We start from the raw sequence: 16133 nt of genomic DNA on the forward strand, positions 1-16133 counted from the left end.
TAGTGCTGGCGGTCTAGTGGAAGAAGAGCGGGTCAAATGCAGAAGTCTTATTCCATTCAGGAGTAAAGTGTTGATGGTTTCTCTGGATTCAACAAAAAAACATGCGGACATTTCCTCCTGAACCAGAGGAGGCGCTATGGAGCTCAACAGGAAACAGTAAGGTTCATCTAATGTCACGTGAATCACGTGCATGATGTGTGCAGCTCTAAGCTCCTCCCACTTCCAGTTTTATTTAACTTTATTGACAATTTCTCAAATTCAAAAGGGTAATGTCGTATTTTATTCCACAAAAATCATTCAGAATCATGTAAACATGTCACAGCAGTGAATCAAATCAAATCAAATCAATTTATTTTTGTAAGGCCCAAAATCACAACAACAGTTGCCTCTGAGGGCCACAGGGAGAAATGAATCAACAATGTCTGTGGTGGCGATGAAGTCAGACAATGTCTGTGGTGGCGAGGGACGATGTCCCAGGGTCCTCTGTCCTTAGACTCTCCTTCTCGGCCAGGAAAAACTACAAAAAAAAACCTCTTTGGGAAAAAACCGTAGAAACCTGGAGGAGTTCCAGTGAAGGAGAGATCCGACTCTCACAGACGGACAGACGGACACAAGGAGACTGGAGCTGGACCCACTCTTCAGGCAGAAGAGGGACCGACTGAGGCGAACTGGACCCACTCTTCAGGCAGATGAGGGACCGTCTGAGTCGAGCTGGACCCACTCTTCAGGCAGAAGAGGGACCGTCTGAGTCGAGCTGGACCCACTCTTCAGGCAGAAGAGGGACCGTCTGAGTCGAGCTGGACCCACTCTTCAGGCAGAAGAGGGACCGTCGGAGGCGAGCTGGACCCACTCTTCAATAAATAAAGTGAATAAAGTTTACAACAGTGAGAATCAGCATCAACACAAGGATTTTCACACAAACATGTTAAATCAGATGCACACGTCATTATGAGATGAAATAAACATGTTAAATCAGATGAAATAAGCATCTTTCATGTGGTTCATTTATTCTAGACGCTTTTAAAACTAAATGAGTTAAAGCAGTTTGTTTACGTGTTTAAGGCTCACATGCTTTGACTTTATTCACATTTGCAAGTTAATCACAAGAAGTTAAGTTTCACTTTTAAAAACCTCCTGGAATATTCGTTTTTTCTTTAGAACTCAGGTAAAATCGCGGTTTGGTTTTCTGTTGTTGAGGAACAGCTAAAGCCAACGATGCTAACTTGAGCTAACCGAGCCTAACGCGCGTGCCCGGGGTTAACCTCACGTCCTGGTGCTACAGCGGCCGGACGGGGAAATACGGACTTTTAAACCCTAAACTTTAGTCTGTCTTTGTTTTATTGCGGGGCGCAGTAATGGCGGCCTGTCCGTGCTAACTGCGGCAAGCCCTGACCCTGGCCCGAGGAGACACTCACCGACAGTCCGCTGCAGAGAAACTATCTACGGTCATAAACTAGATGTTCCGTAGCGCGAGTCTCCGGAGAAGCATGCTTTGTTTGATGTCTTTATTAGAGTTTATTTTCAGCCACACGCTGCGTCCATCTTCTCTCTGCGGCATCACTAAAGCATTCTGGGAAACCGCGGCTCCGGCGGGAGTGCGTCACCGCGCGGGCATTATGGGAGAGTTTTGTACTGGACATTATTTATCTATCTTATCTATCTTATCTATCTAATCTATCTAATCTATCTAATCTATCTAATCTATCTATCTTCTTCTATGACCTGGGACATGTAGGACCTGAGACATCTATGACCTGGGACATCTATGACCTGGGACATCTATGACCTGAGACATGTATGACCTGGGACATAAGATAAGATAAATCTTTAATATCCACACAAGGGGAAATTTCGTTGTTACAACGCAGTAGAACAGGAGGAAAGGACAGATTATTGGAAGTTTCAAAACACACTCTTAACAATGTATGGAGATTGCCATTGTAAGTGAACAATTCAACAAAATAAACAAAAAACATATATTAATTATTATTATTATTCACCTATATGTTTATAAAAGTAAGAGCTTTTGTCTCCAAGCTAATTGGCATAAATAAATATATATAAATATATTTATTTATATATATTTGTAGTTTTACGACTTCATGCTTTTATTTTGAAGGCCGGGGATCTTTGTTTACGTGCGGCAGCTTTTTTCTTTATCAAAGTGTTTGTCTAAATTGAAGAATAAAATTAGTTTACGATGAGTATTTCCATTCTCAACTCGAATGATCGAAATAGAATGACACTTTGTAGAGGTCATAGGTCAGTGGTAAATCTGGAGACTTTTGACCTTTAAAATATAGTGAAATGAGATTGTGTGATTCCGTATTATTTTATACTGTTATAAACATGAGTCAGCAAACATTGAACAGATGTTCATTTGACTAAGCCAAATACAAACGTTTTAAAATGGACTTTCCAATAAATAAATATTTTTTTTAAACTTGGCCGAAACTCATGTTGACCACATAACGTCAAAGGTGCTCTGAGCCAATCAGAGAGCCGCTCGTGCGCCGCTCCGGGTGTTTAGCAGTAAGTGTCTCCAAAGTCCGTCTTTTTTCCCACAAATACGCGTTAATTCTGCATAAAACTCTCCTTTTGGACTTGTACTCATGACATGCAGCCACAGACACAGTTTATTCGCGTTTTAACCAAGTTTCTATGTCATTTTGAGATGCATTCTGGCTGTACGGACTGCCCGGGGTTAGCATTAGCAGTTAGCATTAGCAGTTTATAACCTGTAACAGCTGATTAAAGTGTTGAAACTTAATTTTTGGACCATTAAACAGGGATTTGTGAAGTTGAGCTCATAACACTGTGACTTTAAACACTTTGTTTGCTGAATTAGATTAGTTAGATGTTAGATGTTCCAATTAAAATTAAAACTGCTGCTAGTGCTAACTGAAGACAATGAGAGGAACATCTATATCCGTCTACTGACTTTTCTCTAAACCAGGACTAAACCGGAACTAAACCGGGTCTAAGCGGGGACTAAACGGGGACTAAACCGGGAATAAACAGGGTCTAAACCGGGTCTAACCCGGGAATAAACCGGGTCTAAACCGGGTCTAAACCGGGACTAAACCGGGTCTAAATCGGGACTAAACCGGGTCTAAACCGGGTCTAAACCGGGAATAAACGGGGTCTAAACGGGAACTAAACCGGGACTAAACCGGGTCTAAATCGGGACTAAATCGGGACTAAACCGGGTCTAAACCGGGACTAAACCGGGACTAAACCGGGTCCAAATCAGGACTAAACCGGGAATAAACCGTGTCTAAACCGGGACTAAACTGGGTCTAAACCGGGACTAAACCAGGTCTAAAGTGTTGTGGTTCTGCTTTCAGCTCCTGGCTCAGGATGAGCAGCAGAGGTCGTCGAGCTTGGTGAGTGTCTCTGTTTGACTGCTCTGGCTCTGTGTTTCATGATGTTCTCTTACAGTGGGCAGAAGCGCTGCTGCGCTCTCAAAAGCTGTGGAGGGAAACTACAGAAGCCCGAATGGACCAAACGCAAGGTTGTAAAGCACATGACGGTTGTTTGAAAGGCAGTATGAGGCGTTGCCATGGAAACAGCATCACGATAATAGTCTCATCTGAAGCCTGTAAACGTTTACTCCATTAAATTATGGATGAAGTTCATCTTTAACACGTGCATGTGCTGTCTAGGGCTGTTTCCGGTATAAATGGCTTATTCCCTTGGTCTCGTGAATAGTTCTGTGATATATTGTGTCATGGCGTCCCACACGAGTTAGGTCTTTACTCAACTCAAATCTATTTAACCGACTTATGAGTAACACCACTCAATCAAATGATAAGACTTTCAAACCCTAAAATAGCCCAGTTCCTTCTTCTTTCTCCTTTGTCTTAGTCTGAATAATCAACTACTGAATTCAGTTAAGCCCCACCCATATTCATGCACAGCCCCACCCTTTTTTTACCTGAGTTTTCCCAATATATGTTGTCTTCATGAGGACGTGACCTGAGGTTTGAGTGAGTTCAGTCGTCATGATCTGTTACTGCAGCGTCTTTTCAGCTCCTGAAAGCCTCTCGGTTAAAACGCTCTGATGCCCTTCCGTGATGGTATCGCCCGTGATGGTATCGTCCGTGATGGTATCGCGATCGATATCGCCCGTGGTCGGTATCGCCCGTGAGCTAGGGCTGTGTTCAAAATATCGATACGGCGATATATCGTCACGGGCTCCGATACGGAGTCGCCGTATCGATACTTTTCAATAACGTTAATTTATTAAAAATTGTCCGGGCGGCCGTTTAGAAGCTCCCTCCTGTAGAGGGCGGTAAACAGCACGGAACTACTGAGACAGACACACACCGTGCACCAGCGTGTACACAGGCCTGAAGAAGAGCTTTTGGCTCGAAACGTTGCTACTGTTACACGCCTCCCTTTTCCATTCTATTTGATTTCCTTTTTCATTTATTTAATTCCTTTCACCCCTTTATTTTATACAAATTCAACGCAGCCCCGGAGCTAACTTAGCCCAGAGACCGCCATTTTAGCCCCGGAGCTAACACAGCCCCGAGGCCACCACAACAGCCGAACCGGAGACACAAACCTGACACCAACATCACACACATCTTCCCTACTCTACATTACATAAACCGAACAGTTGAACAATAAAACCGAGCGGTTAAACAATACAACTATCCAACAGGGCCCCGCTGAGCGCCTGTTAGCTTAGCGTTAGCCGCGGCCACTTCCGCGCTAGCGCTACTTAGCTTAGTGCCGAGCCCGACCCGAAGAAACAGGATTTTAAGACTAAAACAACAACATAAAGACACAAACAGAGGGTCAACAGACTCCCACACATCACACAGACCTTGCCAATTGTTTGGCAACTTTACTTGAATGTGTTCTTTGCATAAGCTTTGTGGATAAACATGAAAATTCATGCATTTTCTTATCCGGAATAAAACAAATGCCCATTTGGTAAACTTTAAGACCCTTTTTTCAAAAAAGTATCGGGATACGTATCGTAAGGAGGGAATTGTATTGGGACATACAAGTATCGGGATACGTATCGTGACCACTGTATCGGGATAAGATAAGATAAGATATTCCTTTATTGTCCCACATGGGGAAATTTCATTGGTGCAACGCAGGTAGATACAGAGGTAGATACAGAAGAACAGATCACTTATAGGAAGTCTGAAAAACACCTCAGTAGAAGATCTCCTATAAATGAATAAAAACTCCCATAGACAAATAAATAAATAAATACCATTGCATGTGATCCCGACAGTAATTGCACATGAATATGTGTCACGACAGCACATAGATTGCACATGAATTTCACATGAATTCCAACAGCAATTGCACATACGACAGAATTTCACATCAGTATTAGGTTAGGTCAGTATTGCGACGGGATAACGTGACGATCTCCGGGTAAGACGACTGTTCTCCGCAGTTTCATGAGTTCCTCCTTTGTGTAAACGCGGTACGGCGCCGGGCTGGGGGCGGGGCCGGAGCCGGGGGACTCAGAGCCAAGACACATCGCAACGACACGACGAAAACACTCAATCCAGCCGAATAAAGTCAAAACAAGTTAATTTAAAGCGATTCCAGTGCGTGTCCCGATCGTTCGTGAAGTTCCTCTTTCATATAAACGTGTATATAAACGTGTACCGACGACACGCCGTACTTTAGCGCGGCCGGAGGGCGCGGGGAGGGGCTGGTGGGCTCGCTCGGAGCTAGCTCACGTCACAACAACACGACGAACGCAACGAAAAACGCTCAAATCCAGCCGAAAAAAGTCAAAAACAGTTGAATTAAAAAACTATTCCAGCGCGTGTCCCTATCGTACAGTAAAATAGAAAAAATATACTAACTATATTCACAAAATATAGGAGATAAAGCACAATAAGTGTGAGAAAGAAGAGAGAGCGTTTACACCGGGCTGCCAGCTGTACCAGCGCCTTATGACGTATCGTATCGCGAGGGTCTTGGCAATACCCAGCCCTACCGTGAGCGGTATCGGCCGTGAGCGGTATCGCCCGTGATCGTATCGCCCGAGATCGGTATCGCCCGTGATCGGTATCGCCCGTGATACAGCACGCCTCCAACACGCCTCCAACACGCCTCCAGCACACGCCTCCATCACACGCCTCCAACACGCCTCCAACACGCCTCCTACACGCCTCTAACACGCCTCTAACACGCCTCTAACACGCCTCCAGCACGCCTCCAGCACACCTACAACACGCCTCCAGCACGCCTCCAACACCCGGGCTCCAGCACGCCTCCTACATGCCTCAAACGCCTCCAACACGCCTCCAACACGCCTCCAACACCCCGGCTCCAACACGCCTCCAGCACGCCTCCCGCACGCCTCCAGCACGCCTCCAGCACGCCTCCAGCACGCCTCCTACACGCCTCCATTACTAGCCTCCAACACCCCGGCTCCAACATGCCTCCAACACCCCGACTCCAACACGCCTCCAACACCCCGACTCCAACACGCTTCCAACACGCCTCCTACACGCCTCCAACACCCCGGCTCTAACACGCCTCCTACATGCCTCCAACACCCCGGCTCCAACACGCCTCCTACATGCCTCCATAACACGCCTCCAATACATATGTGACCTCAGGGGCAGAAGTCTGACCTCGGGTGTCAGCGCCGATGGACCCAGGTGAAGAACCCTGAACTGGTGAAAGGGCCCTGGACCTCCAAAGAGGACCAGAAGGTAACAGTCAGGCACTCAAGGACTAAAGCGGGACTAAAGCGGGTCTGAAGCGGGACAATAGCAGGACTAAAGTGGGTCTAAAGCGAGACTTAAGCGGGACAAAAGCGGGGCTAAAGCTGACTAAAGCAGGACAAAAGCGGGGCTAAAGCGGGTCTAAAGCGAGACTAAAGCGGGACTAAAGCGGGTCTAAAGCGAGACTAAAGCGGGACAAAATCGGGGCTAAAGCGGGACAATAGCGGGACTAAAGCGAGACTAAAGCGGGACAAAAGCGGGTCTAAAGCGGGACAAAAGCAGGTCTAAAGCAAGACTAAAGCGGGACAAAAGCAGGTCTAAAGCGGGTCTAAAGCGGGACAAGAGCGGGGCTGAAGCGGGTCTAAAGCGGGTCTAAAGCAGGACTAAAGCGGGTCTAAAGCGGGTCTGAAGCGGGACAATAGCAGGACTAAAGTGGGTCTAAAGCGAGACTAAAGCGGGACAAAAGCGGGGCTAAAGCGGGTCTAAAGCGAGACTTAAGCGGGACAAAAGTGGGTCTAAAGCTGACTAAAGCGGGACAAAAGAGGGGCTAAAGCTGACTAAAGCAGGACAAAAGCAGGACAAAAGCGGGGCTAATGCGGGACTAAAGCGGGACTAAAGCGGGTCTAAAGCGAGACTAAAGCGGGGCTAAAGCGAGACTAAAGCGAGACTAAAGCGGGTCTAAAGCGGGACTAAAGCGGGACAAAATCGGGGCTAAAGCGAGACTAAAGCGGGACTAAAGCGGGTCTAAAGCGGGTCTAAAGCGAGACTAAAGCGGGACTAAAGCGGGGCTAAAGCGGGGCTAAAGCGAGACTAAAGCGAGACTAAAGCGAGACTAAAGCGGGACTAAAGCGGGTCTAAAGCGGGACAAAATCGGGGCTAAAGCGAGACTAAAGCGGGACAATAGCGGGACTAAAGCGAGATTAAAGCGGGACAAAAGCGGGACTAAAGCGGGACAAAAGCAGGTCTAAAGCAGGTCTAAAGCGGGACAAGAGCGGGGCTAAAGCGGGACTGGAGCGGGGCTAAAGCGGGACTGAAGTGGGACTGAAGCGGGTCTAAAGCAGGACTAAAGCGGGTCTAAAGCGGGACTAATCAGGTCTTAATCGGGACAAAAGTGGGACTAATCGGGTCTAAAGCGGGACGATAGTGGGGCCTTTGAACTACAGTTCTTGCGCCCCCTGCAGGTGATCGAGCTAGTGAACAAGTATGGAGTGAAGCACTGGTCCATCATCGCCAAACATGTCCAGACACGGAACGGGAAACAGTGCCGCGACCGCTGGCTCAACCAGCTGGACCCCACAGTCAATAAGAGCAGCTGGACGCCCGAGGAAGACCACATCATCTGCCAAGCCCACCACATGCTGGGCAACCGCTGGGCACACATGTCCAAACTGCTGCCAGGAAGGTGAGACAGAGTGGACTCCTGTCTACAAGCATCATTTAAAAAGTCTTTCATTTGCTTTCAATATCTGACTCTGGCACCAGCTCGGAGCTGCATGTGCGCACCAGCTCGGAGCAGCATGTGGGCATCAGCTCGGAGCTGCATGTGCGCACCAGCTCGGAGCAGCATGTGGGCATCAGCTCGGAGCAGCATGTGGGCACCAGCTCGGAACAGCATGTGGGCACCAGCTCTGAGCTGCATGTGGGCACCAGCTCTGAGCTGCATGTGGGCACCAGCTCGGAGCTGCATGTGGGCACCAGCTCGGAGCAGCATGTGGGTACCAGCTCGGAGCTGCATGTGGGCACCAGCAGCACGTGGGCATCAGCAGCATGTGGGCACCAGCTCGGAGCAGCATGTGGGCACAGAGTGGCATGTGGGCATCAGCAGCATGTGGGCATCAGCAGCATGTGGGCATCAGCTCGGAGCTGCATGTGGGCACCAGCTCGGAGCTGCATGTGGGCATCAGCAGTATGTGGGCATCAGAAGCATGTGGGCATAAAGGTTCTTTTACATTCCATGCCCTCGTTTTGAAAGGGGCATCAGGCTTTTGTGACTCTTGTGGCGTGGCACAGTTCAGCCCTTTAACTGGTCAAAGGGCCTTAAATCCTGTACATTTGGACCAGACTTAAGACCTGACGAGACAGGTCCTGTTGCAGGACCACAGTTTGGGACACTTTCTCTCTTTGGCCTTTGACTCCAGATAGAGCCCCATAGAGCCAGATAAGCTTTGGCCGCTGTGTGTGTGACGACGACGGACGACGACGAGCTAGTGTGTGTGAAGGGCTCAATTTTGCCTCATGTCTTTGACTTGTCTGCATGTGAGGGGCGTGGCTAAAGCTAGCGTGCACTGGAACAGTTTTGCCTCATGTCTTTGACTTGTCTGCATGTGAGGGGCGTGGCTAAAGCTAGCGTGCACTGGAACAGTTTTGGCTCATGTCTTTGACTCTCTTTATGTCATGGATCTGGGCGTGGTCAGGAGTGTTTTCTGTGTTCCAGGACAGATAACTCCATAAAGAACCACTGGAACTCTACTCTGAAGAGGAAAGTGGACAGAGAAGGTCACCTGAGGAGGCAGCCCCACTCCTCCCTCAGCTCCTCCTCCTCTTCATCCTCCTCAGCCTTGTCAGTGTCCCAGAGGGGCAGACGGCGCAGGGACCAGGTCAGGGGTCAGGGGCTCATTAAACCAAAGGAGCATCTCTGACATATGTGACTGTTTCAGGTTCACTCAGTGTCCACAGAGAGGGACATGTCCAGCTGCTCCTTGTGCACCTCCCGCTCCTCGGCCGCGCCCTGCTCCTCGGCCGCGCCCTGCTCCTCGGCCGCGCCCTGCTCCTCGGCCGCGCCCTGCTCCTCGGCCGCGCCCTGCTCCTCGGCTGCGTCCTCAGACCTGGGCTTCCCCTGTGAGCTGAACTTGCCTCTGGAGCTGATGGATGTGGTGAGGAAACACCACATTTCTCTAAATGTCCAAAATCAAACTTCATCCACAGCATAAAGTTTAACAACATTCATCACTGAAGGATGCTTTCTAAATATGTCTAAATAGATCTATCTGTGATACTGAGAAGTTATATTGATCTGGTGATATATAGTGTCAGACTCTTTGGCACCGCCGATACACAGTTGTGTATCGATACACAATACACAGTTGTATCATGACATTTGCCCTCCAAGACAGCTGATTTTGGGCGTTAAAAAAATAAATTTAATTGAATGTAATTATACTTAATCCATCCATCTTCCTCTTCTCCGGGGCCGGGTCGCGGGGGCAGCAGTCTAAGCAGGGACTCTCAGACTCCCTTCTCCCCAGACACTTCTTCCAGCTCCTCCGGGGGGATACCGAGGCATTCCCAGGCCAGAGAGGGACATAGTCCCTCCAGCGTGTCCTGGGTCTTTCCCGGACTCCCCACCCACCTGGAGAGGGCAAGGACTCCCCACCCACCTGGAGAGGGCAAGGACTCCCCACCCACCTGGAGAGAACAAAGGAGGGCAAGGACTCCCCACCCACCTGGAGAGGGCAAGGACTCCTCAACCACCTGGAGAGGGCAAGGACTCCTCAACCACCTGGAGAGGGCAAGGACTCCCCACCCACCTGGAGAGGGCAAGGACTCCCCACCCACCTGGAGAGGGCAAGGACCCCGCACCCACCTGGAGACAACAAGGACTCCCCACCCACCTGGAGAGGGCAAGGACTCCTCCCCCACCTGGAGAGGGCAAGACACATTTTTCCGGTTGAGAACCACGGCCTCGGATTTGGAGGTGCTGATTCTCATCCCAGACGCTTCACACTCGGCTCAAACCGTCCTAGTGTATGTTGCAGGTCCTGGTTTGATGGAGCCATCAGGACAACATCGTCTGCAAACAACAGAGATGAGATCTTGTGGTCCCCAAACCGGACACCCCGAGGGACATGGTCAAAAGCCTTCTCCAGATCCACAAAGCACATGTGACTGTGCAAACTCCCATGAACCCTCGAGCACCCGATGGAGAGTCTAGAGCTGGTCCAGTGTTCCACGACCAGGACCAAAACCACTCTGCTCCTCCTGAATCCGAGGTTCTATCGGTCAGATTCTCCTCTCCAGGACCTGGAATAGACCTTACCGGGGAGTCCTACAACATCCAGAGACTTAAGGTCTTCAGGGCAGATCTCATCCACCCCCGGAGCCACTGAGGAGTTTGCCAACAACCTCAGTGACTTCAGCTTGGGTGATGGACGAGTCAGTCTCTGAGTCCCCGTTCTCTGCTTCCTCTTCAGAAGACATGACATAGGGATTAAGGAGCTCCTCAAAGTATTCCTTCCACTGTCTGATGACCTCCCCAGTCGAGGTCAGCAGGTCTCCACCCGCACCATAAACGGTGTTGGTGAAGCACTGCTCCCCCTCCTGAGGCGCCGGACGGTTTGCCAAAACTTCTTAGTGGATAGTTCTCCTCCATGGCCTCCAGGCTTTTAGCTAGGATTTTAAAACACCCCGTCCAACCAGGGGCTTAAAAATGTAAGGCTATAGAAAGCCAATAGGTGACTGACTGTGGCTAAACCAGTCACAAGTCTACATTGAGTTATTCACAGATTCTGAGTGTGAATTCGAAGCTTTCCAATGATGTCTCACTCATGCACATCTGATCATATTTGAGTACGTTGTGGTCATTTGAATGTATACAACTCTCAAAACCTTTCACTGAGAAAACGGCCTCTAAAGATTCTCACCTGAGTGAGTCACAGGGGGGCACATTTGCATCTTATTGAGATAAGCCCTCCCCCTGTCACATTGACAGCACCTCCCCCTACAGCTGTCACTAAAGACTCAAGGAGTGTTGTTATTGATGTGAACTGGACTTGAATTAGAAGTTATTATATTAAAATGGAAATACTTGGATTACAAAAGGCCCTGAATAGAATCAAAGAATCTGAATCAGAATTAGAATAGGGTTTATTGCCATTTGTCACTAAACAGAATTCACAGGTGATTCAGTGCAACACAAACCACAAAAGATAAGATAAGATTGCCTTTAATGTCCACACATGGGGAAATTTCGGTGTTACAACGCAGTAGATACAGGGGAAAAGGACATAACTTATAGGAAGTTTAAAAAAAAAACACTCTTAATAGAAGAACTCTTATAAACAGATGCCAGGGACAGGTATACGAACTGCAACCGGTCCATGGCTTTGAATATATGAGATGATATTTACACCATCAGAGTCCAATTACATCAGAGATTACATCCACATCCTCTTCTATGCTGTGACTCTTGGCGCTGGGCATGTGATGTCTTTTGCCTCGTCAGCACAGAAAGGTCTGATTTTTTCATGCAGGTCTGCCTGTCAATGTTCAGTCCAGGTGGGACCAGGACATGGAGATTGTCAACCGGAGGCAGATCAGCTGAATTGCGTAGTAGCTGAAATTCCACAGGTTCTGCTTCACAGTGACTTTTAGCAAGCACCACACCTGGTCTCTTGGCATCAAAGCTGTAAACAAATAACAGGACATTAAAGAAATGGCAAACTATTTCACATAAAACACACTTTTTTAACACAATGTGAGTGTTTCCATATAAATACCTGAAGTGCTGATAACTCTTGATCTTTGGAAGCCGTCTGAAGAAGGGACTTAGATGCTTCTGCCAATCCAAGTTCTTGACAAACACTCTGCCATCCGCCGTTCCAACAAGCTGTGGGATATTGAGGTGACTCTCAGGAGAGCTGTTTTCCACTACCTGATGACAAGGGCGACAGTGTAAAAAAATTAGAACAGAAGAAACATGTCTTAAGCAGAACAGAGAGCAGCACTGACGTTTTGCCAGGCTAATGTTTACACATTATAGTAGTCAAATAATATAAACTAACCTCAGCGATGTCTTCCAAAGTGTCAACCCTGGTCTTCATGTATGCTCGCTTGATAAGTCCAAAGCCGCAATCAGGGGAGAATTTGGTGTGGCCAGCAATGAGGAAGTGGATGTCCATTGTGTGGTGAAGCTTGTGTCCAACACGCCAGGCAGAATACCACAACATGAAATTGTTTTTGTTTTGGCCACTGCAGTTGTCACAATGAAGATCTACGTATTTTTCTCCAACAGCGAAGTTGTTGAAGAAATGATGCATGTAGCTTATGACTTCATTGCTTCCCTTACTTGACGACATGCCTTCATCGATCAGGATTGACCTGCTCCTGCATCCCTTCACAGGAGACACCATAAAGGCCACATTTTCGTGGAGTAAGGAAATACATTGGCCCCAGCTGCAGAGGGTTCGAGGGAAAGTGTATCTGTAGTAGACAGAGAGAGGGGGAAAGGAGATTAAATTAATACATATGACATTTGATTAAGACATTTATGTCTATTCATACAGTAACTGTCTATAATTGCACTATTATTAGTACCTGCTGTGCAAAGTGGAAGCTGTAATGCATCCTGATGTCTTTGCTTGCTGACGGTGAGGGTCCGAAAGACGGCACAATAGATTCAGTTGTCTGTCTGCAGGCAGCAATCAAAGTGTTGTAAAAACTCCTCTCATTTTGCACAAGGGCAAGATGATGCACTTGCTTCTGGACCACTTTTCTTTCATCTGGGAAGTTAGCAGTTCGTATCAGCAGCTCGTTGTTGCTTTGACACTGCCAACAGAGATCTGTGCGTGGCCTGCAGCTTCTGATGTGTGGGAGAAGCTGTTTCCACAGTGATCTGAAGCTTGATTTACAAACTGCAGGCTGACCTAAAAAACAGATGTTGCTTATGGTTAATTGTACTCTAATCATTAAAACATGAAAATCACCAAAATAATGTTTTACACTTACCAAGCTCCTTAGCCGACTTCACGTAGAGACGCCAAACTGAGGCCTTAGTCACATGGGTTGGGAGCAACTTCACATGTCAGTCCCTATGGCCAGGATGTCGGCCCGGCAGCATGATGGAATGAACTTCTGCATAGTTTTTGATCAACTCCACAACGGTGTGGATCACTTCATGGCTGATGAACCTGGCTTCTTCCTCAACCGTGGTCTCGCTCCATTTTCCTCATAGTGTTTGATTATGTCAGTCAGGGCGTCTTTGCCAATTCTGAAAAGGGGAAAAAATAAGGATTATGGTTAACAGTAATATGGGAATAACACGCTTCACAGATAACACACAGACAAACAAACACACAAGACCTGGTTTAGTCCTGGTTCAGACCTGGTTCGGACCTGGTTCAGTCCTGGTTTAGTCCTGGTTTAGACCTGGTTTAGGTTTGGACCTGGTTTAGACCTGGTTCAGACCTGGTTCAGACCTGCTTGCATGTGATAACATGGCTCACAGATGACCGTAAAAACACAAACACGAGCAGAACAGCACACCAAAACAGGCACTGATGCCAATTATTCACATTGTGACATTTGCGTCGTATTTAATATTAATCATTACTTACGCCATGAGGAACAGGAAAGTATTTCTGCAGACTTCCGTGCCCCCTATGAAATAGCTTGTCCGGGCAAACTTCCTCTTCGTCTGGGGCTTTTTGGTTGACGTTGTCAGCTCAGAAGTGACAACAGAACGTCTGTTTGCTTCCATATGTCCAATTATCCTCATATCTTGCCACTCTCTTTCTGCTGCTAGAGAATCGCTCCGTAGCTTGTACATCAGTTCTGGAGTTAGTTTGCTGCTACAAGATTCTCTTGAGAGCAGAGAATTTTCTTTTCTTCTTGAGTAAGATTTGCAGTCAAAGTTTTCCATCTCTTCTTTTCCCCTGCCGTAACCGTGGCAATAGCGTCTATTATTTCACGCTCCAGCTCTTCGGCGCGACCGGGCGCTTCTTCCTCATCTTCGTCCTCGTCTAAGGTCAGCCGTAGACTAGGGATGTTTTCCAGCTGGATGAAATAACTCCATAACTTCAACTAGCACATTCTGCAAAAAACGAAAATCACACAATTGAAAAAAAACAAAACCTTTTTTAGGTGTTATCTCAATTTCACTGACGCCGACTTGTGGCGTTTTTTCCCGTGGTCGATCACATATGTTTATTGCAACCTTTTTTCAACGCTTTTAAAAAATAAAGCAGCGCTTTTAACGCGGAGGCGACTACACGCCTCTCGTATCATATTGACTTTCCATACTCCGCCTGCGCCTCTCGTGCGGATCACACTCTAACACTTAGGAGCGGCGTATCGCGCCGTATTTGACATGGTATTTGGCCGTGGAGGTTCGGCAAACGTGGAGCTTCGGCATTTTCCAGACCGCGGCTCGGCAGCCAATCAGAGCCAAGCACACAAACTTTGTCGACCAATCAGCGTGCAGCATGCAAATTTTCAGTAAACTGTCATGGCGCGGACCACGGCGGACTATTGTCAAACGCTTCCGGCCCGATTTAATGATGATTAATGATATAATCATATAATAATGATATTCACTTTTCTAAAATGTATTAATAAAAATTACACTGTCCTTGCCCTCGAAAATGGCCGTCCACATGTCGAGATACACTGTCCAAAAAACGGGAAGACGGCCCTCTAGCTAAAAGCCTGATGGCCTCCCCGCACCTGATGTCAGTCCCAGCTCGTCTCCCGGCTTTAAGACTCATGTGAAGCTTTCCCTCTCTTCTGTCATCTCTGTCTGACTCGGGTCATGACCTGCAGCAAGCTGACTGGAGCCACACCCCCAATGACGTGACATCAGCAGTGAAGCAGCCAATGGGGCGCGAGGACTCTGACAGCGTCATCATGGACTGGAGCCGCCGCTACGTAAGAAAACAGGAAAACGTATGTGAGTGTGACGTGAGACGTGTGGGCGTGTCTCTGCTGCAGATCGCCAGGACCAAAGAGCAGGATACCAGGAACAACCAGAGGGGGGCGCTCTTCTCTCCTTCTGAGGTACACTTAGAACAGGGACCCAACTAGAGCTGCAACTAACCAATACACACTGGGGGAGGGCCTCTGACACACTGGGGGAGGGCCTCTGACACACTGGGGGAGGGCCTCTGACACACTGGGGGAGGGCCTCTGACACACTGGGGGAGGGCCTCTGACACACTCGGGGAGGGGGCCTCTGAGTTGTTGTGTGTGCAGCTGCTGAGGTTTTGCTCTGTGGACGAGCTGAAGCTGTGTCCGGCCTTGACCTCGACGTCCCTCAAACACGTGGCTCTGGACAGCAGCCTGGGGTGAGAGCGCCACCTGGAGGACTGGAGTCATGTCTTAGCTGTGCCATGTCTTAGCTGTGCCATGTCTTAGCTGTGCCATGTCTTAGCTGTGCCATGTCTTAGCTGTGCCATGTCTTAGCTGTGCCATGTCTTAGTTGTGCCATGTCTTACATGTGCCATGTCTTACCTGCCATGCTCCTCCTCTGCTCTCCCTCCCTGCTCCTCCTCTGCTCCTCCTCTCATATCTTTTCTCCTGTGCCTTTGAGCAGAACTCCTGCAGAGCTAAGGGAGAAGATCAGAGCTCTGTTAATGACAGCTCCACTGACTCCAACCCCTTTGAGGAGCAGCTCCCAGGCCCCGCCTCCTGAGCATGTAAGCCCCA

At 48.2% G+C, this 16133-nt stretch overlaps 2 protein-coding genes across 2 annotated transcripts in view; one reads left to right on the top strand and one right to left on the bottom strand.

The window, feature by feature from the left end:
* Window positions 1-1572, bottom strand: part of LOC140371002 (pre-mRNA 3' end processing protein WDR33-like) — a 21842-nt gene extending 20270 nt beyond the window's left edge. The window contains 1 exon segment of the mRNA XM_072458279.1: window positions 1416-1572. The gene's annotated coding sequence lies outside the window, so the exon portion shown is untranslated.
* LOC140371003 (uncharacterized) overlaps window positions 1-9355 on the top strand; it is an 11842-nt gene extending 2487 nt beyond the window's left edge. The window contains exons 2-5 of the mRNA XM_072458280.1: window positions 3442-3517; window positions 6609-6704; window positions 7898-8118; window positions 9151-9355. Coding sequence (XP_072314381.1) covers window positions 3442-3517; window positions 6609-6704; window positions 7898-8118; window positions 9151-9355 — 598 coding nt within the window. The remainder of the gene's footprint in view (window positions 1-3441; window positions 3518-6608; window positions 6705-7897; window positions 8119-9150) is intronic.
* The last annotated feature ends 6778 nt before the right edge of the window (window positions 9356-16133 follow it).

Source organism: Eucyclogobius newberryi, unplaced genomic scaffold, assembly GCF_026437365.1.
Source record: "Eucyclogobius newberryi isolate DKJ021-1_F unplaced genomic scaffold, fEucNew1.0.hap1 SCAF_21, whole genome shotgun sequence".
NCBI lineage: Eukaryota > Metazoa > Chordata > Actinopteri > Gobiiformes > Gobiidae > Eucyclogobius > Eucyclogobius newberryi.